The sequence below is a fragment of the Pygocentrus nattereri genome, chromosome 19 (genome assembly GCF_015220715.1).
Source record: "Pygocentrus nattereri isolate fPygNat1 chromosome 19, fPygNat1.pri, whole genome shotgun sequence".
Lineage (NCBI taxonomy): Eukaryota > Metazoa > Chordata > Actinopteri > Characiformes > Serrasalmidae > Pygocentrus > Pygocentrus nattereri.
In genome coordinates, this window is record NC_051229.1 from 2,483,739 (window position 1) to 2,507,212 (window position 23,474).

The following is a 23,474-nucleotide window of genomic DNA, read 5'->3' on the forward strand; positions in this document are numbered from 1 at the left end:
AATGTAGTTCTGAAACGGAGTGATGTGGAAGCCAAGTCGTGCAGCATCAGCATCATGACGTGCACATCAGGCGCTTCGTGGTGGGGGTTTTGATGGCCAAGCTGCTGCACACAAGCCTAAGAACATACAGTGCCGAGAGTCGGCTGGAAGTGGCATAAAGCGAAGCTGCTGGACTCCGGAAACATGTTCTCTGGAATGATGAGTCTTCGCTGGATACCAGGAAAACACTACCTTCCCGGAATGCAGAGACAACAGTAAAGTTTGGTGGAGGAGGGATAATGAGCTGGGGCTGTTGTTCAGGGATTGCGCCCCTCCGTTCCAGTGAAGGGTGATGTTAAAGCTGCGGCACGAAGACATTTTACGCATTTGTTTCCAGCTTTGTGTCAGCAGTTTGAGGAAGAGCCTTTCCTGTTCCAGCATGACTGAGGCCCTAAAGACATGGAATGGCCAGTTTGGTGTGGAGGACCGCCAGTGGCCTGCACAGAGCCCTGACCCTTAGCCCCACTGAACACCTCTGGGATGAACTGGAACAGCAATTGTGAGCCAGGCCATCAGTGTCTGACCTCACTAGTGCTTTCTCACGGCACGGAGACGCGTTCCTACAGACACTCTCCAAAATCTTGTGGAACGCTTCCTGGAAGAGTTGAGGCTGTTATGGACGCGAGGGGGGCAGCTACGAGTGTGCGATGGCAGATTAGGTGCTTCGTTAGCATCTTGTAATCTGTTGTGTCATTGAGGTGTTAGTGGTGCCAGTTTCTTCAGCCTGCTCTGAAGAGGAGCATTTACAGGTTAGAGAAGATCTAGATTATATCTGCCCTGTGGAACTATTGGCACCATTTTACAGTGAAATCAGGAAATGTTTAAATTATGAAGCGGTTACGACACTTGGACTCTACTCTCTGCTCTCAAGTGGCACCACGCTGAAATACAGGGTCACTCAAAGATTCATCCAATTTCAAAATTACTGATTTCACTTGTAGATCATCACAGATCAGTGCAGTGAGCTGTAAACGGTGTAAATGAGCATAACGTTTATTATGTAATTCTACATGGTCTCAGTCTGAACCTCCTCCAGCTGGACGGACGACATCAACACCACAGTCAAACTCATCCCAGACTGGACTGAGCGTGTCGGGCGTCGCTGCTCTCACGGCTCTTTCAGTGGGATTTCGGAGATCATCCAGTGCTGTGGAACCAGCGCCGAACGCTCTGAACTGCTGGAGCTTCACTGCTGATGAAAATCCCGCTGCTCAGTTCTGACGGATTCACTCTTATTGACGTGGAGAACGCAGAACGTTCTGCTCAGGGGTCTCAGCTCCTCTCAGACTGAAGGAGCCGGTCAGAAACTCTGACCCCCTCTTACAGTTGGATTGTGATTGGTTCCTCGGCGCCTCACGGTTGGGCAAAAATATGTATGGCTCTTTGAAGTCTGAGTTTAGTTACACAAGTTGTTAAATGAATGTCAGCTTAACTTATATTAATGCTAATAATGGTCTAATAATAGGCTTCAACTTGACACAGGCCAACTTAACTGAATTTTGATTGATTTTAAAAAGCGCTTTATAAACAGTCGCCATTCTTTTATTTAAACCTACATCAAAACATGTGAGCATTAATTTAGCTTCCACTTTGGACACATCCAGGCCTGCTCACTTGGACTGAGCAGGCTCCAGCGTTGCGTTTGTGTCGTTTTGCCTCGTGCGTCATTAGTTGGAGTCATGAGTCTCTTTTTGTGCATGCTTCTTTTCTGTAGCTGTTTATGGATCCAGTTTATTTCCACCTTATTTTGATCCAATTTAAGCCTCTAATTTGACCTTGCCACTTGCATGTGGATGAATCCATGATGCAGGTGGGAACATTCTTCTGTCTTAAGAAGTTTTGCTGTTTGTAAAGGGTTTTTTGTTTTTTGGCAAAATCACTCTGAATTGGCAGATGCACGGTTTGAAACGACAGCTGGGCAACCCTGCATTGTGGACTTTGCTTAAAAGGACCTGTCTAGTGGAAGTGAACGGTGTTAATGTCGAATTGAGATTGCAGCTGAAATTTTTTTTTCCTTCTTTTTTTTCCTCCAGCTGGAGCATATTATCCCGCTCAGGCACAGTTCCAGACTTCCGTCACCGCCACGCCTGTTATAATGAACCCTGCCCAGCAGCAACAGGCCCCGCCCCCTCAACAAGCCCCACCCCAGCAGCACAAAAGGGAGCGCAAGCAGGTAATTGACAGGTGTAGTTAAGTGATGTATAAACTGATCAGGCGGAACATTATGAGCACCTCCGTTTCTGCGCTCACTGTCCACTTCATCAGCCACTGAAGAACAGGGTAACAGAGTATCAGAGAAACAGATGGACTACAGTCTGTAACTGTAGAACTACAGAGTGCAGCTCTACAGTAAGTGGAGCTGATAAAGTGGACAGTGAGCGTAGAAACAGGGAGGTGGTCAGAACATGACGCCTGATTGGTGTATGTCCAAGATATGTTGTCTTCAGTTATAGCTCTAGTTATGAGGGGAAAGTAGCTTAACTGTAACCCACCATTTTGCCGAGCCATAGTTTTTAATTAGATCTAATTGGAGCTCTTCTGCCGGTGTCCTATAGATCAGAATACGAGACCCCAATCAGGGGGGACGTGACATCACTGAGGAGATCATGTCTGGTGGAAGAACCACATCTACGCCCACACCACCTCAGGTGAGGTGATTGCTTGTGGCATCGTCTTTTTGTTTACATTGTGTTGTTTGAATTTTCCGTAGATTAAGTAATTGGTGTGAAACACAAACTAACCAAACCCCCCCCCCCCCCTTTCTCTTTTAGTCTGTAGGCCCTGAAGGAGGTCCAGTGCAGACCAACGGTGAAACTATACCTCCACCAGCCGCTGTTGTGATCCGACCTGGTAAACAAAACTCTGTATTTCACGCTTTTGTTTTAATACTTGGCTATGAGGTTGTACGTGTTGTGATAAAACAAAGCTACAAATAATCAGATCCAAAATCACATGTATGCATAAGGATCTACTTAGTGGAGGTGTTGCCATGACAACCAGCATCACGTGAGTCCAGTCAGAGTGAGATGAGCAGCAGTGAGCAGTGATTGTGTTTTTAACTGCTTTAAAATGACGTCAGACTCAGGAAAACGTCCTTCACACGTCCTTATTAAAGAAGGCCGAGAGGAAGACGTCGTGCTCTGAGACGCATAAGCTGGACGTCCGTCCCACCGCCGTCTTTTAAAGATCAGAGCATGAACTTCGTCTCCTCTGCAGACCAGTTTCTGCTCCGCCGTGTTGAACGGGATAAACTCTCACTGTGACGCGACGCTCATGCAGAACGGACTGAAACTTTCCGATAGGGAATGTAATCGGATACAGGCGTTTACACGGATGTTATTCCTCTATTTAACGGGTTATTTACAGGATTACCCACCTGGATCAGTCAGATAGTGTATTCCGAATAGCTCCCAGCGGACTAGGCTATTCCGATTGAGGTGTTTACATAGAAGTATACTATTTTGAAGGAAGTTGGACTGAATGTAAACAAAGTAAACATTGCTTGGTGAGATTCAAAAATTGGTGTTCACATCTGTACTGTAGGCTGTCAAACTACAAATTTTGGGTTTGGTTCTGAACCGTTACACATCTTAGTCCAGACATGGGATGCATTTTAATGGTAAGGGTTAACTGGGCTAGAAGTTCAGAATGAGCTTTGATTTCTACAGGGTTAAAATATTATTCCTGAAGTAAAATTGAGCTTTACCAAATTAATTTAGACAATTATCGATATTGAATTATATGGAAGTTAATTGCAAATGGGATTTTTGTTCCTTGTTGGAACCCTGTCTTCAAATCGCACCTGTTCTGTGTTCCAGATGACCGCGTGAAGCCTGCGGCTCCGTCAGCCGCCGCCTCGACTCCCCCACCTCCTTCTAAGACGCCGGAGCCAGCTGCTGTAGCTGCTCCTCTCGCTGCCGAGCCTAAAGCCGCGCCAGATCTCCAGCCTGCTCCGTCTGTGAGTGACGCGTCGGTTCCTCCGCTTCACAACGTCAGCCCTGATGTCAGCGCTTCTCCTTCTCCTCCCCCTGCTGTTACATCACTTCCTCCAGCGGACAGTCCCGCCCCGCCAACGTCTGAGACGTGCGACACCGTGGACGCACCTGTTCCGCCTGAAGCTGCGTCTCAAAAGCAGGAGGAGCCCACTGAGCCTGAGCCTCCAGTAGCTCTTGTGGAGCAGCCTTGTGATATTGTTGAGAAGGTGGAGCCTGAGGTGCCAATGGAGAAGGAGCCAGAGCCATTGCCCGAAAAGGCACAACCAGTCTCTGACTCCGCCCCTGCACCTTCTGCTGCTTCGACCACGCCCCCAGAGGATGCTGCCGCTCCCACAACCAATGGCAGTGATGAAGCTCCTGCTGAGGCCACACCCACCCCACCTCTGAAGGTAATCGGATGAGCAGGACCGTCTTATTGTTATGTATATAAAATAATTCTAACTCTGACTATTATGGGGTGTCGTTTCACTTTCATTCGTTTTTCTATATCTGATACCGTTAGATGGCAAAGCCAGAGACAGAGTTGCCTGTGGAGCAGCCCGAGGAGGCCCCCGTGCCCAACGGTCTGCCTCAGGACCCTGAAGAGCTGCCTGAAGAGAAGCCTGAAGCTATTGCAGAACCCGTGGCTGAACCTGAAGCTCCTCAAGTGCAGGAGAGCGCCCCCGCTGTTCCGGAGGTGCAGGAGGTGGTCGAGGCGAAAGCAGAAGAAGCTTCTCCTGAGGAGACGACTATGCAAGGTAAGTGCCCATGTTCAGTTGATATTTATTTTGGTCTGTTTTTACTAATGTTCTAATCAAACATCCATATCGCCCCCTACGCTTCCTGTAGTGTATTACAGTCTGTCAGAGCGACTGTGTGGATCATATGAACATTATAGAGCTTTTTAAATGAAACAGTAGAAGCCGTATCGCCCCCTACGCTTCCTGTAGTGTATTACAGTCTGTCAGAGCGACTGTGTGGATCATATGAACATTATAGAGCTTTTTAAATGAAACAGTAGAAGCCGTATCGCCCCCTACGCTTCCTGTAGTGTATTACAGTCTGTCAGAGCGACTGTGTGGATCATATGAACATTATAGAGCTTTTTAAATGAAACAGTAGCAGCCGTATCGCCCCCTACGCTTCCTGTAGTGTATTACAGTCTGTCAGAGCGACTGTGTGGATCATATGAACATTATAGAGCTTTTTAAATGAAACTGTAGAAGCCGTATCGCCCCCTACGCTTCCTGTAGTGTATTACAGTCTGTCAGAGCGACTGTGTGGATCATATGAACATTATAGAGCTTTTTAAATGAAACAGTAGAAGCCGTATCGCCCCCTACGCTTCCTGTAGTGTATTACAGTCTGTCAGAGTGACTGTGTGGATCATATGAACATTATAGAGCTTTTTAAATGAAACAGTAGAAGCCGTATCGCCCCCTACGCTTCCTGTAGTGTATTACAGTCTGTCAGAGCGACTGTGTGGATCATATGAACATTATAGAGCTTTTTAAATGAAACAGTAGAAGCCGTATCGCCCCCTACGCTTCCTGTAGTGTATTACAGTCTGTCAGAGCGACTGTGTGGATCCTATGCTTTTAAAATAAATCTGCAGAAGTCAGTCGGTCAGTGACCGCGTGGAAATCTTGATTTACACACTCCTTCCTGTAACTCTGGCATTAACAAAGTTTGTCCCGCATGTCCGCGAGATCACCAGAGCTTTAGTTTTCTTCTCAGGAGTTTGTCTAAGCCGTCTCTTCCTCCCTAGCTGCCCTGTCCGTGCCAAAGAAGAAAAAGAAGTTAAAGGATCTGAATAACAAAGATGTGGGAGATCTCCTAGATGCCTTCAAAGAGGTCTGTGCCTTTTCTCAGGTGTAACGGAGGACTGCCAACTCCTGAAGGTTTTTGGCTACAGAGCTTAAATGTACAGAAGTCGGAGGCCTTTGAGAGAGGCAGGTGCATTGACGCAGTTTCTGGAATGTTCTCTCTCTTCTAGCCTGAGGAGAAAGAGCCTGCTCCTGAACCCGTGACCGCTCAGGTCCAGCCTTCAGAGCCACCGGCTCCGACCGCAGAGGAGTCTGAGGAGACATGGGAGGAGAAGGAGGACAAGCTGGACATGGAGAATGTAGAGCCTGAGGCCACTAAGACTGTGGAGCAGAAATATCAGTATAAAGAGGGTGAGGGAGATTTGGGAATCTGGAAATTTCCACTTGATTTAAAACTAAAAGCAAACTTCAGATGCCAAACATGACTTCAACTGCATTATAATGTTGGAGCTGATGAGTGTTAGAGGCTGTTCATTGGGCACAATAAGCCCTCGAGTGTAGTCTGTGAATCCTGGCGTGCTCATCCAGGTCATAATCTAAACTCTAGTTTAGAGTTAAATGATGAACATTCATTTTCTTGATGCTCGCCAAGTTGATGAGCAGTCCTAAGCTTTAGAAAGGTGAATATGCTACTCCTAAAGGGGGAGGATGATTGGCAGGAGTGTGTGTGGTTTGGACTGGGTTTTAGATATTAAATGTTACCGTGTGTGCAAATTTTCCCTGAAGCGTCATGAAGGCTATTTATCTTTTTTTTTTTTTAAACTCTCTAGGTCGACGGCGCCCTCGATCAGTTTAAAAATGAACAGTACTGCAGAAATTGTATTTATGGACATTTGTTTTTCTTTCTGCAGTTTCATTTGTCAATGTTGCCTGTATTTTAAATATACATTTACCGGTTACTGTGCCAGAGATGTAGAGAAATTATGAATAACAATAAAAAAATACACTAACAGTAATTCATAAATGTTTAAATAAATTGCTAAATATTTGTATGGGGGAAAAAAAAAATCCTTGGCATAGATCTCTGCTATTCCTGTTCGGTTGGTGACTCTCCGTAAGTACCTGTAGCAAATATATTGTATTATGGCTTTAACGAAGGCCGTTTGGGGGTCTTTTTAACCTAAAATTAAATTTTAGGGTGACGTCTGTGGACCTGCAGTGGGGGCCCAATAATCTGAACATATTTAAACCTGGAACTAAACAGCAAAGTTGTGGAATTCTCCACGTTTTAAAACAAGGCTGTGACCAAATGAAGATATTCAAGGTTCTGCACATACAGGCTGTTTACGGGTCACCAATTGAAGCAAGTTTGCGAAGGTTATGTTGAACCTGTTATACAAGCTCACATCGTTTTTAGTCTGATCTCTTCCAGTGAAGCTCTTGTTCAGACTCCCGGGTGGATCAGACACTTTTACTCGATCCCTGCAGCTTGAATGCTCGCGGTCATTAAAGCAGAATAAGGACGTATCAAATACTGAAGTTATGAAGTTCAAGCGTTGTGCTTTCCAGGTTGTCGGCGGCGATGGTTTGTAATGAATGTATTAAATTAGAAAGGAATGCAAAGCGGAAGCGTCTTCACCAGCGCTCAGACTTCACGACTCTGTTTATACGGTCACTGTTCAGTGCGAAAAGGGGCGTGGCCAAAATACACGACTGTAGCCGTCAGCATTCAGGGAATTTTAAAAAATAATAATTTTTTTTTTTTGCCACTGCAGAACATTGGAAGCCCATTAATCCGGAGGAGAAGAAGCGGTACGACAGGGAGTTTCTGCTGCGCTTCCAGTTCATCAGTGCCAGCATGCACAAACCCGAGGGTCTGCCGCACATCACTGAAGTCGTGCTGGACAAGGTGAGAATCGCGCTCAGACTAAACGCTGTTTACATCTAGAACCCTGAGCAACTGACCGAATCATGATGGGTTTAGACCAGTTATAGACAGCCTGTGAAATCTTAAGAGAAATTGCTACTTTGATTTTTACTTTTTATTTTATTACTCCTAATTTTATCTATTAATTATTGTTCACTGTTTTGAAGTACAGGGTTTTACACTGCTACTCGTGTGAAAGTTGCTCTTCGTAGTGTTGCTGTTGCGAGTTAACTGTATAGTAAAGTAGCTCGTTTTAATGGCAGCCCGTTATCTTACATTAAATCTATTTTATGGTTTATTTTTGAAGAAGCGCAAGTTAAAACGAGGCTGTTTTTCTGGTGCACTGTCTGGTCACAAACCTCCAAAAAAAAAATGCCGTATGCGGTAACCAACCTTTTTATTTTTAGTTTAGTTTAGTTTTTAATACTTGACCGTTGCTTTCATTCTATACAGGCAAATAAAACTCCCTTGCGGCCCCTGGACCCCAGTCGGCTGATGAACTGTGGTCCGGACTTCACACCCTCATTCGCTAACCTGGGCAGACAGCCACCGGGAGGTGGACGAGGACTGGTAAGCTGCGCTGTACATCAAAGTGACCGTTCAGCGAGGTCACATTTAAGCCTCAGTCACACTATACATTCACTGTTTGTGTCACATTGTGAAATGGACGTGGTCAGAGCTGGTCTGGAAGGTTAGTGAAGACCTGCACTGTTAGTTTAGTCAGCAAAACAGCTTGCTTACTAACCATAAACTGAAATGAAACAAGTGAACGGGTCATAACTATACTCAAAGTTCAGTGCTGCACGTTTATCTGTGGCTAAAAGGTGTAGGTACCTGACATGGTTGGCAGCAGTGGGATGCATTCAGCCAAGGAGCTGAAGCTGGGGTCACACTGCACACATTTTACCTTGATTTTAGCCCCCGATTCTCAGTCTGGCCGAGTCTGAGCTGGTCGGCTCTGGTCTGCAGGTTTTTGGGTCCGACCGAGTCGACAGTTAGAGCGAACAGAGGAGTGCGTGAGCGGCGCAGACTCGGGTTTCTCCCCAGTCCTGTTTCAGACCCGTCAGAGTTTATCAAAAAGTTATTTTTCCACCCGAGTGAAATCTAGTGTGGACTGATCAACTGAATCCCACTGAATTCCCGCAACAGCCAAAACGGAGCACGAAAGAAAAAATAGCAAGTAAATGAAAAGTCTCTCACGCGTGGAGCGAAGCTTTTTAATGAGCCGAGTTTGAGGCACAGCCGGGTTTATGTGCGTTTTTAAAGCTCTAAAAATACCAATTGATCATTTTTAAGTCCATGACTCTCATTTAAACATGTAGCGGCTGCTGCTGTTTCTCTACATGTTTGTTTGTTTGTTTATTTGCGCCTCCTAGTAACAGGAGAACATGCCAGTTCGATTCGGCAACAGCTGAAAAGCTGAGTACTGTGATGCCTAATCTTTAGTTGCCAAAACATCTGCTGATGGTGTGAGATGGCAGTTCTTTTTATAATCTCTTTAAGACTTGGTCGTGTCTTGAACCCAAGGCTTAACGTGGGCAGTAACAGGCTGGCTGAACCATCTACCACGAACAGTAATAAAGCAAATGCAAGAGAAAGCGTCCGGCAGTTATACCTCCCACAACCTAGTACACACTGGTCTGTAGCAAGGAAGTGTAGGTAACTGGGGTGGTTTGGGTCAGCGGGGGTGACCGGTGTGCAGCTGCTGTTAGCCAAGAAGCTAACATAGCTGTTGTCTACCACAAACGGATGTGAACATGTTATGGCCTCCTGACTGACTGGATCAGGGTCTGTCGTGCTTATTTGTGGCCGGTGGGGAAGGAATGTTGAGCTGTTTAGCTCCGCCCCTTTAGTAGTAACACAGCCTGAGCAGTAGTGTTATGTCATCAAGGACATCAATTCAGGCATCAAATGCCAAAATCTGCACACAATGAAAGTGTGGATGACCAACTCATCAGCATCTTATTTTTCACAAACAAATACACCAATCAGGCCTAACGTTCTGACCGCCTCCTCGTTTCTACACTCACTGTCCACTTTATCAGCTCCACTTACTGTATAGCTGGTCTCTGTAGTTCTACAGTTACAGACTGTAGTCCATCTGTTTCTCTGATACTCTGTTACCCTGTTCTTCAGTGGTCAGGACCCCCATGGACCCTCACAGAGCAGGTACTGTTTGGGTGGTGGGTCATTCTCAGCACTGTGGTGACACTGGCGTGGTGGTGGTGTGTTAGTGTGTGTTGTGCTGGTCTGAGTGGATCAGACACAGCAGTGCTGCTGGAGTTTTTAAACACCTCAGTGTTGCTGCTGGACTGAGAACCAAAAATATCCAGCCAACAGCGTCCTGTGGGCAGCGATGACGGACTAGAGGATGATTAGCTCAAACTGCAGCAGCAGATGAGCTGTCGTCTCTGTCTTTACATCTACAAGGTGGACCAACAAGGTAGGAGTGTCTAACGGAGTGGACAGTGAGTGGACACAGTGTTTAAAAACTCCAGCAGCACTGCAGTCTGATCCACTCAGACCAGCACAACACACACTAACACACCACCACCACATCAATGTTACTGCAGTGCTGAGAATGATCTACTACCCAAACAGTACCTGCTCTGTGAGGGTCCATGGGGGTCCTGACCACTGAAGAACAGGGTAACAGAGTATCAGAGAAGCAGATGGACTACAGTCTGTAACTGTAGAACTACAGAGTGCAGCTATACAGTAAGTGGAGCTGATAAAGTGGACAGTGGGCGTAGAAACAGGGAGGTGGTCAGAATGTTACGCCCGATTGGTGTAAGTGTGGCTGTCTTTATGGACCTTCCCACCCCAAACGTAGCCGACCAGCCAAGCATTGTCGGGTGTCGTGACGTTTTAATTCTTTAGGCTGGTGTAACTTAGGAGTAGTGGAAGCCTGTAGCCGTGATGCCTGAAGTCTTGCGTTTAAAACGATGAAGATCTGTAAACGTTTTGTTTGTGATGGTTGGTTTCAGCTTCCCGGCCCACGCCGCTCTCAGCAGAGTCAGCGCAAAGAGCCACGCAAAATCATCGCCACCGTGTCGCTGAGCGACGACATCCAGCTGAACAAGGCGGAGAAGGCGTGGAAGCCGTCGGTGAAGAAGTCCCGCGGACGCGGAGCGGAGGAAGAGGAGGATCTGGAGGCGATAAAGACGCAGGAGCTGTTCCGCCGCGTCCGCAGCGTCCTCAACAAACTGACCCCACAGATGTTCCAGCAGCTCATGAAGCAGGTGACCGAGCTGACCATCGACACGGAGGAGAGACTGAAAGGGGTCATCGACCTCGTCTTCGAGAAAGCCATCTCAGAGCCCAACTTCTCTGTAGCTTACGCCAACATGTGCCGCTGCCTTATGGGGGTAAGACACTCTTTCATTTTCTCTGTTCAGCGTTTGCTTCTTTCTCTTATTCTTCCTTTCTCCTCTTTCCCTGACACTTTTTCTTGCCCTTTTCATTCTTGGTTTTTCTTCTGTTTTTACTTGCTCCCCTGTTCCTACCTCTCTTCTGTTCTTGCTTTTTCTCCTTTTTCTTCTCCTTTTGTTTTTTTTTTTGTTCTTTCTGTCTCCTTTTCCGCTCACTTTCTTGCTCATTTTCTTATTCGTGTTTTCCTTTCCTTTTTTCTCTCCTACTTTTTCTTCCTTCTTTCAAATTAAGTAATTTTAAACTACCCCAATATTTAAGACTTTTTTTTTTTTTTTTTTTTTTTCTTTTGTGGGTGTTGGGTAGTTTTGACATCTTTGTTTTCCTGTGTCCAGCTCAAGGTCCCCACCACAGACAAACCGGGAGTCACTGTGAATTTCCGCAAACTGCTGCTTAATCGTTGTCAGAAGGAGTTTGAGAAGGACAAGGATGACGACGAGATCTTTGAGCAGAAGCAGAAAGAGCTGGATGCAGCAAAAGAGGTACTTCATCTCGAACGTGTGCGCCTAATAACCAGCTTATAACACCCGTTTGACCGCGCATGCAGTGCTAACGTTTAAAACGCCTGCTGCAATATGTGCCGTCCCGATCTAACCGAATCCTCCTGCTTCCTCCAGGACGAGGAGCGCCAGCGTCTGAAGGAGGAGCTGGAGGACGCGAAGGATAAAGCCCGTCGCCGTTCCCTCGGCAACATCAAGTTCATCGGCGAGCTGTTCAAGCTGAAGATGCTGACGGAGCCGATCATGCACGACTGCATCGTGAAACTACTGAAGAACCACGATGAGGAGAGCCTGGAGTGTCTCTGCAGGCTTCTGTCCACCATCGGCAAGGACCTGGACTTTGAGAAGGCCAAGGTACCGCATACTCAGATTTACAGCATCACCGGACACCTTTACTTAATAGAATATGGGTTAAAGTCCGTAGACGAAAGAATGAGGGTCACGCTAACTAGAATTAGAAGTAAGATTCACGGTTTGTTTTTCTGTGCAGCCTCGTATGGACCAGTACTTCAACCAAATGGAGAAAATCATAAAGGAGAGGAAAACGTCCTCTAGGATCCGCTTCATGTTGCAAGATGTTTTGGACCTCAGACGGGTACATACTCCTACTTCTAATGATACTACTACTGCAGCTCTTGGCTCTTAATGCTACTTCTAATTGTAATACTAGTACTACAGTTTATAAAACTGCTTCCATCACTCGATTTGTTCCATTAATGCAGCTGCTGTTTCCGTCACTTCTGCTACCAGTTATATTTCTACTTGTTCTACTGTTAATTCTACTGCTGCCAGTTATACTGCAACTTGCAGTTTTACTACTACTAAAATTTGTTAGAGCACTTTTATGACGGAACACAATCAAATAAATAAGAAAAAGAAGCAATTACGAAAAATGCACTCTTAATTATGGTTCTTCAGGGGTTCCTTAGAGAAGCCAAGTCTTTTGACCTTGCATGATTACAGGGCTCTTTGCATTGTGAGAGGGTTTTTCAGATGGAGAAAGTGCTGTAGATGGTTCCATTTAGATCCTTTTTTAAAGGGTTCTCTTGTTGCTGCTTCAACTTGTAGTTTTAATACTGCTAAAGTTTTGTTTTAACCCTTTAATCATGCAAAGGACCCTTTGTGTTGTTGATGGAGAATAGAACCATAAACATTTAGAAACATACTTGAAAAGGGTTCTCTGTAGCATCATAAATGGTTCCTCTATTGTTACAAGCTTGACCTCGTAACGGTAGAACCTTTTTCAAAACGTTCTACATAAAACCATCTCCAGCACGTTCTCCATCAATATGAAGAACTCTTTAAAGTGCAAAGACTCCAGTAATCATACGAAGGGTTAGAAGTGTTAATGGTTCTGTATAGAACCGTTCTCTGCTAAAGAACCCATGAAGTACCATAATTTAAGTGTGCAGGTTTATTTTTTGTGAACATTATAGACGTCTGACAGCTTTTTAAGCTGATGGTTGTTTTTTAGCTGCTCTCTCTGTAACTGTAACCGTCCCCCTTTTGTACAATAGAATAACTGGGTTCCCAGGAGAGGAGATCAGGGCCCCAAGACGATCGACCAGATCCACAAAGAGGCCGAGCTGGAGGAGCACCGAGAGCAGATTAAAGTCCAGCAGCAGCTGCTGTCCAAAAAGGACTCTGCTCAAGGCCGCGGGGTCCGCGGGCCGCATTCCTCCGGGGGTGGCCGGAACAGCCAGCCTCAGGACGAGGGCTGGAACACGGTGCCCATCAGCACCAAAAGCAGACCCATCGACACCAGCCGGCTCAGCAAGATCACCAAGGTACGGCCTCGAGCTCATCAGCAGCTTAAACTCTTAAACTCTCATTTTGAAAACTTTTCAAGTTTCCTGATGAGCTCAATTCAGTTTCCGAGCTAGTAAATCAAACGTCCAGACCTGGTTTAAAGGAATGGTTCACCAAAAAAATCTAACTTGGGACTTGTCCCGAATGTTGCTCAGTCAGCCGAGACACCTTTTGGTGTCTAAATTTTACTGTAGTTCTGCGCTGGTGCTGCCAAGGCTGATGTTGCTGCCATACACTAGTCACCTGATAGTCACCCAAACGTTGAGTAAATGTAAATACACCCCCAAGACTTGAAAGACTGAAACTGCAGCCAGGCCGCCTTTTAAAGTCGTAACGGCTGGTCAGTGTGATTTGGAGCACAGACCTTTCAGACGACACCAGGGCAAAGCAGTGAGAGATTTAGATCTGACCTTGGATCAGTTTATGATGGTCATCTTCACAAACACTGATTCTAGATCAGCGCTCCGGAGGTGCTTTGTGAATAGACTCTGTCTAAAATGGTGTTCATCTCAATTTATATAGCACGAAACTGTTTTCGTCTAAATGAACCGACCACCAAACCTGATCTTTCGTGTTGGAAGATTTTAAAAGCCGTTTTCACACAGAGGGTAAAAGTGGCCCAAATCTGATGCACCAAACCCAATTTTTTATTAAATTTTTTTGGTTAGGCTGTTTTCTTTTACACGTGACCTGTATGTGACATCAGTCTGAGCAGATCGGCTCCTAAACCGAAGCACAGGGCTTCACGTGGCTCTTCCAGAGGTAAACAGTGAAAAGGGAGCCAACAGAAACGGTCACTGCGGGAGATTTTTCATCTTCACCTGCATCACAGGAGCTAATAAGTGCTGATGGCTGGCTGAGCTCGCTGTGAAAAGGGCACGTTGTTTGGCCTCTTTGGTCAGAGTCCTTGGTTTCTTTAACCACTGTTTTCAGACTTAACTTTTCTTTGACTGTAGCCTTTGAATATTTCTCGTCTTGATTGTTTTTACAATCCGATCAATTTGTGTTTGTTGCATCACGTTGGCACAGGTGTGAAGGCCAGTCAAAGTCGTAGGCGTGTCGCTCCCTCGTCGTACTTAAATATACAAAAAATACATTAAATACAAAAATATATACTAAAAAAATGCACATTAGGTTCTAAATATACACATTAATATACACCGTATTGCACCATCCAGTGTAGTTTTGTGAAAGTAGTGCAGTTTATGGAATAAAAGCAATGATTTGTGCACATTTCCATATATGATGATCCAGATTATACAAGACGTGCGTACAAGATGTCAATCTATAGGTGCCAGAGCTCGCTAAGGACTGGCGTAAATCACGAGTTCTGATCTCGCTGCTCAGACGGTCACACTGCCACATATCGGATGCCTGTCCAATTTCAGTGTCCCGAATCGGAATTATTTTTTTCTTGCTGTTCAGTCCGACATATAACATGTCGCATATGAATAAAAATGAGATTTGGGCCAATTTTACCTACTGAGCCTTATTCATGTCTGTCTTGTACCTTTTCAGTGTTTAATCTCCTGCTCTGTTTTCCCAGCCTGGTGCTTTGGACTTCAATAACCAGCTCCTGGCCCCTGGAGGAAAGGGCTCATGGGGCAGCTGGGGCAAAGGCAGCAGCGGAGGCTCCGGAGCCAAACCCAGCGCAGAGCAGGGAACAGGTACAGTTACACTGACATCCGACACTCATTCCTAAGGCAGCTTCTATACGCCTGAAGCACTGGTTCTCAGCACAGCCCCTCAAAGGTTTTTTGTTCCATCCTAGCTCTTGGAGTGTAGTTAGAGCAAAATGTGGGGGACCTGAGGACCTAAAGCAAACTGGTCTTGGCTGCTGTCTTAAGATCATATATCTTAGATCTTATAGATCATCTGGCCATCACATTAACTGGTTGCTGTAGGGTTTGAGTTTTAGTGGCCTGTCAAATCTGCCTTACTTCATATTCTGGTCTGAGGGATTACGTGGCATCTTCTACTATAGTGCTGCTCTGTCCTGTCTGTCCTGTCTGTCTGTCAACAGCATAAACAGACTAATCGACAGCCACTTTCAGTAGATGTATTGTTTGTGGGTAGAAATAGATGCAGCGACTGTCCTATTACTGTAAATTTTAGTTCATGTCTTGGGTTTTTAGTACAGTAGAAATCAAAGCTTCCACCATGGACTGTTAAAATGGCTCTGGTGCCTTCACATCAACTCAGACGATTGGCTGTCGTAAGAGTGGCTGCTATTCTGCCATCATATTTCTCCTTTGAGCAGTGAGACTTGTGCAGTGGTAAACGAGGCTAAATCAGCTACTGTATTGGCATTGAATGCAGCAAATTCAGCTTTTGAGGATTTAGTTTTAGCCCATTAGATGAACGCCTGTCAAACTCGCCCTATACTTTTCTTTTCTTGTGTGACTGTATATTTGTACTTGTGTTGACTTTAATCTTGACTGTTCTTAGCCTTGTTTGTCTGCACTGGACAGGAATGCAAGTTACACATTTGGTGAAACCCAATAAGTTTATCCCCAAAAAATAGAGCTAGTGTTTTAGTATAATCACAAAATGACTCTAATCTGAATGTGCAGTAAACCTGGTCCTCATTCTGCCTCTCGCTCTCTCCCCTCCAGACTCTGGCCGGCCGGCTACGAGCACCCTGAACCGTTTCTCTGCACTGCAGCAGCCTGCACCTTCATCCACCTCCTCCTCTTCCTCTGTGGATGCTGACCGCAGGGTTCCTCACAGGCAAGTCCAGAAAAAAAGCCCTTTTCTTCCCACATGAACAGCCTGCTCCACTGATGACCTCTGTTTTGTGCCACGTGTCTGGGCCACTGATCTGTAGTGATGGGATTGAGGAACTGAGGAGAAACGAGCAGTAAAACGGGCTGTGTAGCTTTCAGATTTAAATAATCTGGGGTCCAGCTCTGGGCCTGGAGGGCTTGTGGTGCTGTAATCCAGCGCAGTTTGGTGATTCTGGCTCAGATGCACTCCATTCAAGTCAAGACAGATGGGGGCAAAGTTACAGGAGCAAAAAAACAGGCAAAATTTTGCTCATGCATATGTAAATTCAGTCACTAAAGCATGCGGTTACAAACCCAGTGTGTGTTCCAGGTTCTGCTGCCTGGTATAGCATGCATGTTGGTATTTAAGCCATTTAATCTTTCATGCAAATATTAAGAGACTTAAATTAGCTGTTTAGATTAAATACACAAACGTATGCTGGTATTACTACACTGCGCTGGGTTCTGGTTCTCCAGGACTGGAATTGGATGATCACACTTTATTTATTTACTTAGTTTTTTTGTATTCTTCTTTTTAAAACCTGTCTTTTTGTTTTCCTTTGTGTTCTCGGCTATTAAAATCACCTCATCAGTTACTGGTTAATCAGCTACTCCTTTATTTTCCTCTTCCATGCAGGAGCAGTTCCAGCAGGGACCGCAGTGACCGAGACCGGAGCGATCGTGATCGGGGCGATCGTTTTGATCGGTTTGAACGGAGAGACAGCCGTGAGGACCGAGACCGAGCGCTCGACAGGAACCGTCCCCCCGTCACCAAGCGCAGCTTCAGCCGGGAGAACGAGGAGCGCACTCGCGGAGGAGAGGGCCGCGGCCCCGCTGACCCCGTGCGCCGTGTGGCCAGCATGACCGACGACCGGGGCAGCCGAGACAGAGCCAGAAGCAAAGAGACTGGTAAGGGGACTCCTTCTGTACCATCGCCAGAGGCGTGCAGAGGCGTTGATCTGACCGTGATGGTGCAACTGCATTTATTTTAGAATCTAATTGATTAGACTTAAGAAAGAATCTCAGCCATACACTCTACTACAGTGTAAATACTATATTTTAAAAGTTTCTGAATTGCACCAAAATTTTAGTGGTGTGGAAATTCATGAATCACCAGATCATTTCCTTCAGAATTGAGTTCTTGGTCACAGTTGCACCCCCTAGTGGTGGAACTTCATCAAGAATGAACTGTCAGCTATATTTCTGTTGTAGTTCCTTTTCAAACCACATGAGGGCACCGTATGAAATGTGATGCATCTTTCACAAATCTGGATTTCTGTTGGCCACAGACCTTAAAACTATAATTGAAAACGCTCATGACTGATTTTTAGGTTTGTTTTGGCTTAAATTGTCCAAGCTTTGGGAAATACCAAGGAATGGCAACACAATATATTTGGTAACTCTATTTTATGGTATTGCTGTCGTGAAAGGCTGTAGTGTGAACATGAGCCCTCAAGCTACATTGCAAGTGCAACAAGTAGCAGTATAATTAAAATACTATTATTTATTTATTTATTTATTTATTTATAAACCTTTACTACCCCTGGGGCAGCGGCATGGTTTTAATTCATTATTCGTTCATTCTGTGCTTTGTAGTGAAGCGTGAAGCGGCTCCGACGCCGCCTCCTGCTCCTGCTAAACCAGCTCTGAGTGAAGAGGAGGTGGAGAAGAAGGCGACAGCCATTATTGAGGAGTATCTCCACATCAATGACCTGAAGGTAAACACCACCACTGTGCCTTTGAACATTGCAGGGGGGGGGGCTTCACATTTCTTAACGCACACATCATGGGGCTTTTTTCGATTATTGACTCATCCAAGGGCAGAATAAAAGCCTAGAAGGGGAAAACTTTTGCCCTTTTTTTTAAGCTGGCTTGGCAAAGGCAGGTAATGGGGCTTGATGGGATAAGTTAAGTAAATTGTGGTGAATATTGTAACGATTGTCTTAAAGAAAATATTTTTTGCGATATTTTTTTCCGCCTCATGGGTTAAAGTTTTAATGGGCTGTAAGGGTCATAATTGGTTTACATTACAACAAATCATTGCAGCCCTAATCGCTGTGATGGCAGACGACACGGCTGTTCCTCCTGCTTAGTTTTCAGTAGATGGGAGGTGTTTCTAATGCTAGAAATGAGCATGAAAATGTGGTGTTTTTAATTTTCCCCCTGCTCCTTCTTGCCGTTAAGTAAGCTTGGGCCTTTTGCAAGACCTTTTGTGTTCTCATGGCTTTTTGCTTGCCTAACGCACATTTAAAGGTCATTATGAAGAGAGGGGTCAGAGCTTGACCGTCAGGCCTTCTAATATAAATGTAACCTTAGTTTCTTTGTGCTCCTCTTGTTAACCCTCCTTTCTTCTCTCATGGTGTCCGTAGGAGGCGGTGCAGTGTGTGCAGGAGCTGAACAGCGCGTCTCTGCTGTACTTGTTTGTGCGGAGCGGTGTGGAGTCCACTCTGGAGCGCAGCACCATCGCGCGAGAGCACATGGGTCTCCTGCTGCAGAAGCTGCTCAGCGCCGGCATCCTGTCGACTGAGCAGTACTACAAAGGGTGAGCCGGGTTTAACCCTCACTGGGGTCATGAGGCTGACGTAGCTTAGTAACCACACAAAACCACAAAGGTTTCTTTGGAGCCAGTTTTGCTCAAACACCCTACATGAACCTCTCTACCATCAATGGGTTGAAAAAAGTTCTGTGTGATGTTCTGTGAGGAGCTTTTAGAGGTGGACGTCTGGTTCCTATCACCACCACTGTGAACAGTTCTGACTCGGTAAGTTTATCTAGAACAGAGCGTTTCACACCAAACCGCTCTGAATGGCTCCGTTTACATCTTAACTGCCTGATTATTGTAATTTAATTCCAGTTCTATCTGCTTAAATTTAATGCCTAATGCTCAGCAATGTGAACATGCTCCAGTGATGACCTCCGTTTTGTGCCACGTGTCTGGGCCACTGACCTACACTGATGGGAATGAGGAACTGAGGAGCTTTCTCTCTGAGTTTTGGTGAAATGTGATCATATGTAACTGATTTTATAAAACAAGTTGCTCTAATGCTGCTACAGATCGTGATGCTCTTTGCTCTGTTAAAGGGCCAATATCGTACGTTCATCAGCTTCTGATAGTCGTGGTTTAATTTAACGTTCATAAATAATTAACGTGACGCACCTCTATCTCTTGGAATTAATCAGGCTGTTATCGTTGCTTTTAAGATATCCCTTATTAGTCCCACAACGGGGAAATTTCACCTCCACATTTAACCCATCTGTGAACTGAAACACCACATACACACTAGTGAACACGCGCGCACACACTAGGGGGCAGTGAGCACACTTGCCCGTAGCGGTGGCAGCACCCGGGGAGCAGTTGGGGGTTAGGTGTCTTGCTCAAGGGCATGTCACGTCCTGTCAGCTCAGGGTATCGAACCAGGCTGGTTTTTCAGTTTTTAATGATCTGGGCCGTTTAAAACCCCTTGATTAACGCTGACGTGGTTAAAGATTGGCTTGCCTTACTATTGTGGTTGGTGTTAGTGTACAGGGTAACACCTACCTACTACACTGTAGACTGGGGTTCAATCCCCTGCTTGGACAAGCCCCCTACACTATACTAATAAGAGTCCTTGGGCAAGACTCCCAACACCACCTTCACCTACTACACTGTAGAGTGGGGTTCAATCCCCTGCTTGGACAAGCCCCCTACTCTATACCAATAAGAGTCCTTGGGCAAGACTCCCAACACCACCTTCACCTACTGCACTGTAGACTGGGGTTCAATCTCCTGCTTGGACAAGCCCCCTACACTATACCAATAAGAGTCCTTGGGCAAGACTCCCAACACCACCTTCACCTACCTGTGTAAAATGATCCAGTTGTAGGTCACTCTGGATAAGAGCGTACTAAAAATGTATTGTTCTGACCAGAATTTCTAAGGATGCGCGAGATCGAAATGAGCTTTGGCGTATTTCCTAAATATTTTGGCTGGTATTTCAAGGCAAGGCAAGTTTATTTATAGAGCACCTTTCATATACTGCAGTCATTCAGTGGGCCTTTCAAATGAGAAACTGGTCATTTAAGTAAACGAGAATAGAAATTAAAAGCATGATTAAAACAAATTTTAAAAGATTAAAAATCTAGTTAAAAATGAAACCTGTATTTGATAAAGAGCAGGATGGGAAGGTGTTGCTGGGTTTCTGCACCAAAATATTTCCCTTTATTCTTTATGCTGCATTTGTAATCATACAAATTATTCCTCGTTAACGCCAGTGCAGGTGGATTTACTCCCAGTTTCTAAACTCCTAAAGCCGTTTTCCAACGTTTATCAGATCACCGTCGACCTACAGCCCTAAAAATGTCCTGTTTATTGGATTCTGTGAACACCATGATTCATTCACACACCTTGGAGCTGTGATTGGTCAGTGCACTCACAGCACACAGTAGAAACACTGATTGGTTAGCAGGCTCATTTGCATAGGGCAGTTTTTTGCAGTGTCCGTCTTGCAAAGGCCAGTGTTACAATAGTAATTAACATGTATTGTGCAGTACTTATAACTCAAGTGCTTAAAATATGAGCTACAGGAAATTTTACTGCATAATCGAGACCTAAATGATTTAATAATGACCTCATTACCTCAGTAATGACGGACAGTAGTGACCCCTACTGGTGAAACCGGCAAAAGCACTGATTTGAACAAATTATGCAGTGACGCATGAAAATATTTGATCAGTGAATCGGTGGAAACGCGTTATGGATCATTAGAACCTCAACAGCAGCTTTAATTACAGGGGTTTATCTCCTCACTCGAATGTTGGATCAATCATGGTTCAGCAAACCAGACTCTACAACACATTTATTAATTGTTAATGGCATTATTGATTATGCAAATGAGGCTGCAACCAGTCGTGTGTGTGTAATAATCGTTTAATGGCTTTCTCTGTTTTGGTGAATGCAGATGTGCTGAAATGGTTACTGCTGGTCTTATAGCTGGTCAAGATTGAACCATGTAACCATGTTATTGATCTCCCTATGTGGTTTTGATGTATTGCACTGTGGGCAGCATCATCTGTTCTGCAGTGTTGTGGGAAATGGACTTGGACGCCTTTCCCTTCTGTGAACACTGAGAAATCAATGGATTGTGTGCATGTGCTCCTCAGGCTTCAGGAGATTTTGGAGGTTGCTGATGATATGGCCATCGACATTCCTCATATCTGGCTCTACCTGGCTGAGATCATCACCCCCATGCTACAGGAGGGAGGAATCCCCATGGGTCAGCTCTTCAGGTGAGATGCCTTCACCCTGCACCACACACAGTTTATTAGGAATAGGAATCAATTAACTAAATTAAATGTGTGATTTGGCCAGATTCTCCTCCTGAATAACTTCTCACACGTTTCAGTCCAGCTCCACAAGGTAAGCATAGTGTGTGGAGCTGGAAGCTGCTTACTGCTTGCTTACTTTGCTTGGAGTCTCTGGAAAAACCTCCATTTGGAGGGTCATGTAGCCCCAAAACTTCTCCCCACCTCTTTATCTCAACAAGAATCGGGACAACACCCTACCCCTAGACGGGTGGGGCCGAGTGGTAGGGTGGGGGTAAAATGGGGTTGTGCCAAACTTGTCAGTGAAACGGCTCCTCATTATCTAACCGTCTTGTTTCTGTAGGGAGGTGTCGAAGCCTCTGCTGCCTTTAGGAAAAGCTGCTACCTTACTGGTCCAGATCCTCAGCCTTCTCTGCAAAGGGCTGGTAAGTTGGCACAAATTCTGTTTATTTGCCAGACGTAATCGTTTAGACTTTGCCTAATGATCTTTTCTGTGTGTGCAGAGTCATAAAAAAGCTGGAGCCTTGTGGAACGAAGCCCGGCTCAACTGGAAGGACTTCCTTCCAGAGGATGAAGATGTGAACAAGTTTGTGACGGAACAGGTACTAGAATCTGTTTTTTTGTTAAGCACGTCCACCCTCATCGCTGTGATCTAGGTGTGTAATTTACTGATTTTTGGGGTTCTTTTGTGTGTTTCTCCGTAGAAGATGGAGTTCACCCTAGGAGAGGAGTCGGAGAAGCCCAGCAAGAAGCAGCTGACTGCAGAGGAGCTGAGCAAGAGCCTGGACCGGCTCATCCACGACAAGGCCAACAACCAGAGAGTCCACGACTGGGTGGAGGTAAAGGAGTCCCCTATGTCCCGTCACTCGGATCAGACATCAGATCAGGGTTTTTAAGTTCTCCCTTTACTGACGGGTCAGCAGTTGGAGTCCAGTATGGCATGAGAACCTCTGGCTTGGCGTTTTGTAGACCACCGTCAGGCCAGGCTTCATTTGCACGCTGAATAAGTGAAGATGTGCCGTACGAAGTTAAATGAAGTTCAGATTTTCTCTTCGTCGCTCATGAGCTGTTTTATGTTTAGAACTGTCAGATCACGGTATTGACATTAACATCGTATCAAACTTTGACGTTCGATTCAAAAAAACATTTTGGGGCGAAACCTTGCATCTGTTTTTTGTCGGTTAAGTTCTAGAAATATTGTGAAGAACAGGTTAATAATGCATTAGACATTAAATGAGAATACAGTAGATGTCCTAGTTCTTTAACTGTGAAAATTCTCCCATTTGTGGGTTTCTTTGGTCTCTTGTTCTCCGTCCTGCTGTTTTTTTTCCCCCCTCATATCTCCGTTTGGGGTCTCTGGAAAGACCTCCGTTTGGAGGGTCATGTAGCCCCAATGCTTCACCCCACCCCTCTCTCAACAAGAATCTGGACGCCCCACCCCTAGACGTGAACGACAAGACAGATGGGTGGAGCTGAAGTGTTTCTAGAACTTGAAAACTGACAAAAGTGGAGATGCCCCCTTTTTTTTTGTCTCATGTTTGAGGTTAAAATTTGGTGTATCAAGATCTTGAAACTGCCAGCTCTCCTTTATATTATGTCCATTTCTTGATGAAAGGACCGTTAGAAATGATCAGCTCAATTGGAATAACCGATTTATCCATTGCCTTGCGTCGTTATTTTTCTTCTCCTGTGAAGTCAGTTTTTGAGGCTCTGATCTGAATGTTGAACCTCAGTTACGACTTCAGTGTTTAAAGGCAGTCACAGTATGGCGTTGTCTGTATTTTGTAGCTGTTGTCAGTTTGCTGGATAACGAGTGAAAAGTGAGAATTTATTCAGAGTTCGATTAATCGGGAATCTTAGCCTCAGTCTTTATTGGACAGGCTTGACTTTTGGCTTATCTGGCTAACTCTGTGATCTTGCATCACCTCAACAATATGGTCATGTGATGTCTTTCCTGGTCCTGT

General features: G+C 45.3%; 1 protein-coding gene and 2 non-coding genes across 8 annotated transcripts in view; all 3 read left to right on the top strand.

Moving 5' to 3' along the window:
• The window catches only part of eif4g1a (eukaryotic translation initiation factor 4 gamma, 1a), a 52,991-nt gene that overhangs the window by 25,736 nt on the left and 3,781 nt on the right, over nt 1-23,474 (top strand). For all 6 annotated transcript variants that reach the window (XM_037530958.1, XM_037530959.1, XM_037530961.1 and 3 more), the window contains 23 exons: nt 2,073-2,212; nt 2,595-2,687; nt 2,811-2,889; nt 3,858-4,423; nt 4,537-4,771; nt 5,782-5,867; nt 6,010-6,190; nt 7,555-7,688; nt 8,160-8,276; nt 10,694-11,074; nt 11,471-11,617; nt 11,753-11,989; nt 12,126-12,230; nt 13,153-13,422; nt 14,991-15,111; nt 16,060-16,174; nt 16,847-17,118; nt 17,806-17,927; nt 18,579-18,751; nt 21,349-21,474; nt 21,854-21,935; nt 22,014-22,112; nt 22,215-22,349. In XM_037530958.1, the coding sequence (XP_037386855.1) occupies nt 2,073-2,212; nt 2,595-2,687; nt 2,811-2,889; nt 3,858-4,423; nt 4,537-4,771; nt 5,782-5,867; nt 6,010-6,190; nt 7,555-7,688; nt 8,160-8,276; nt 10,694-11,074; nt 11,471-11,617; nt 11,753-11,989; nt 12,126-12,230; nt 13,153-13,422; nt 14,991-15,111; nt 16,060-16,174; nt 16,847-17,118; nt 17,806-17,927; nt 18,579-18,751; nt 21,349-21,474; nt 21,854-21,935; nt 22,014-22,112; nt 22,215-22,349 (4,016 nt within the window). The remainder of the gene's footprint in view (nt 1-2,072; nt 2,213-2,594; nt 2,688-2,810; nt 2,890-3,857; nt 4,424-4,536; nt 4,772-5,781; nt 5,868-6,009; nt 6,191-7,554; nt 7,689-8,159; nt 8,277-10,693; nt 11,075-11,470; nt 11,618-11,752; nt 11,990-12,125; nt 12,231-13,152; nt 13,423-14,990; nt 15,112-16,059; nt 16,175-16,846; nt 17,119-17,805; nt 17,928-18,578; nt 18,752-21,348; nt 21,475-21,853; nt 21,936-22,013; nt 22,113-22,214; nt 22,350-23,474) is intronic.
• On the top strand, nt 16,220-16,295 carry LOC119261664. Its single transcript, XR_005129156.1, has one exon. It is a non-coding gene; the product is annotated as a small nucleolar RNA SNORD66 (small nucleolar RNA).
• LOC119261665 lies at nt 19,111-19,186 on the top strand. Its single transcript, XR_005129157.1, has one exon. It is a non-coding gene; the product is annotated as a small nucleolar RNA SNORD66 (small nucleolar RNA).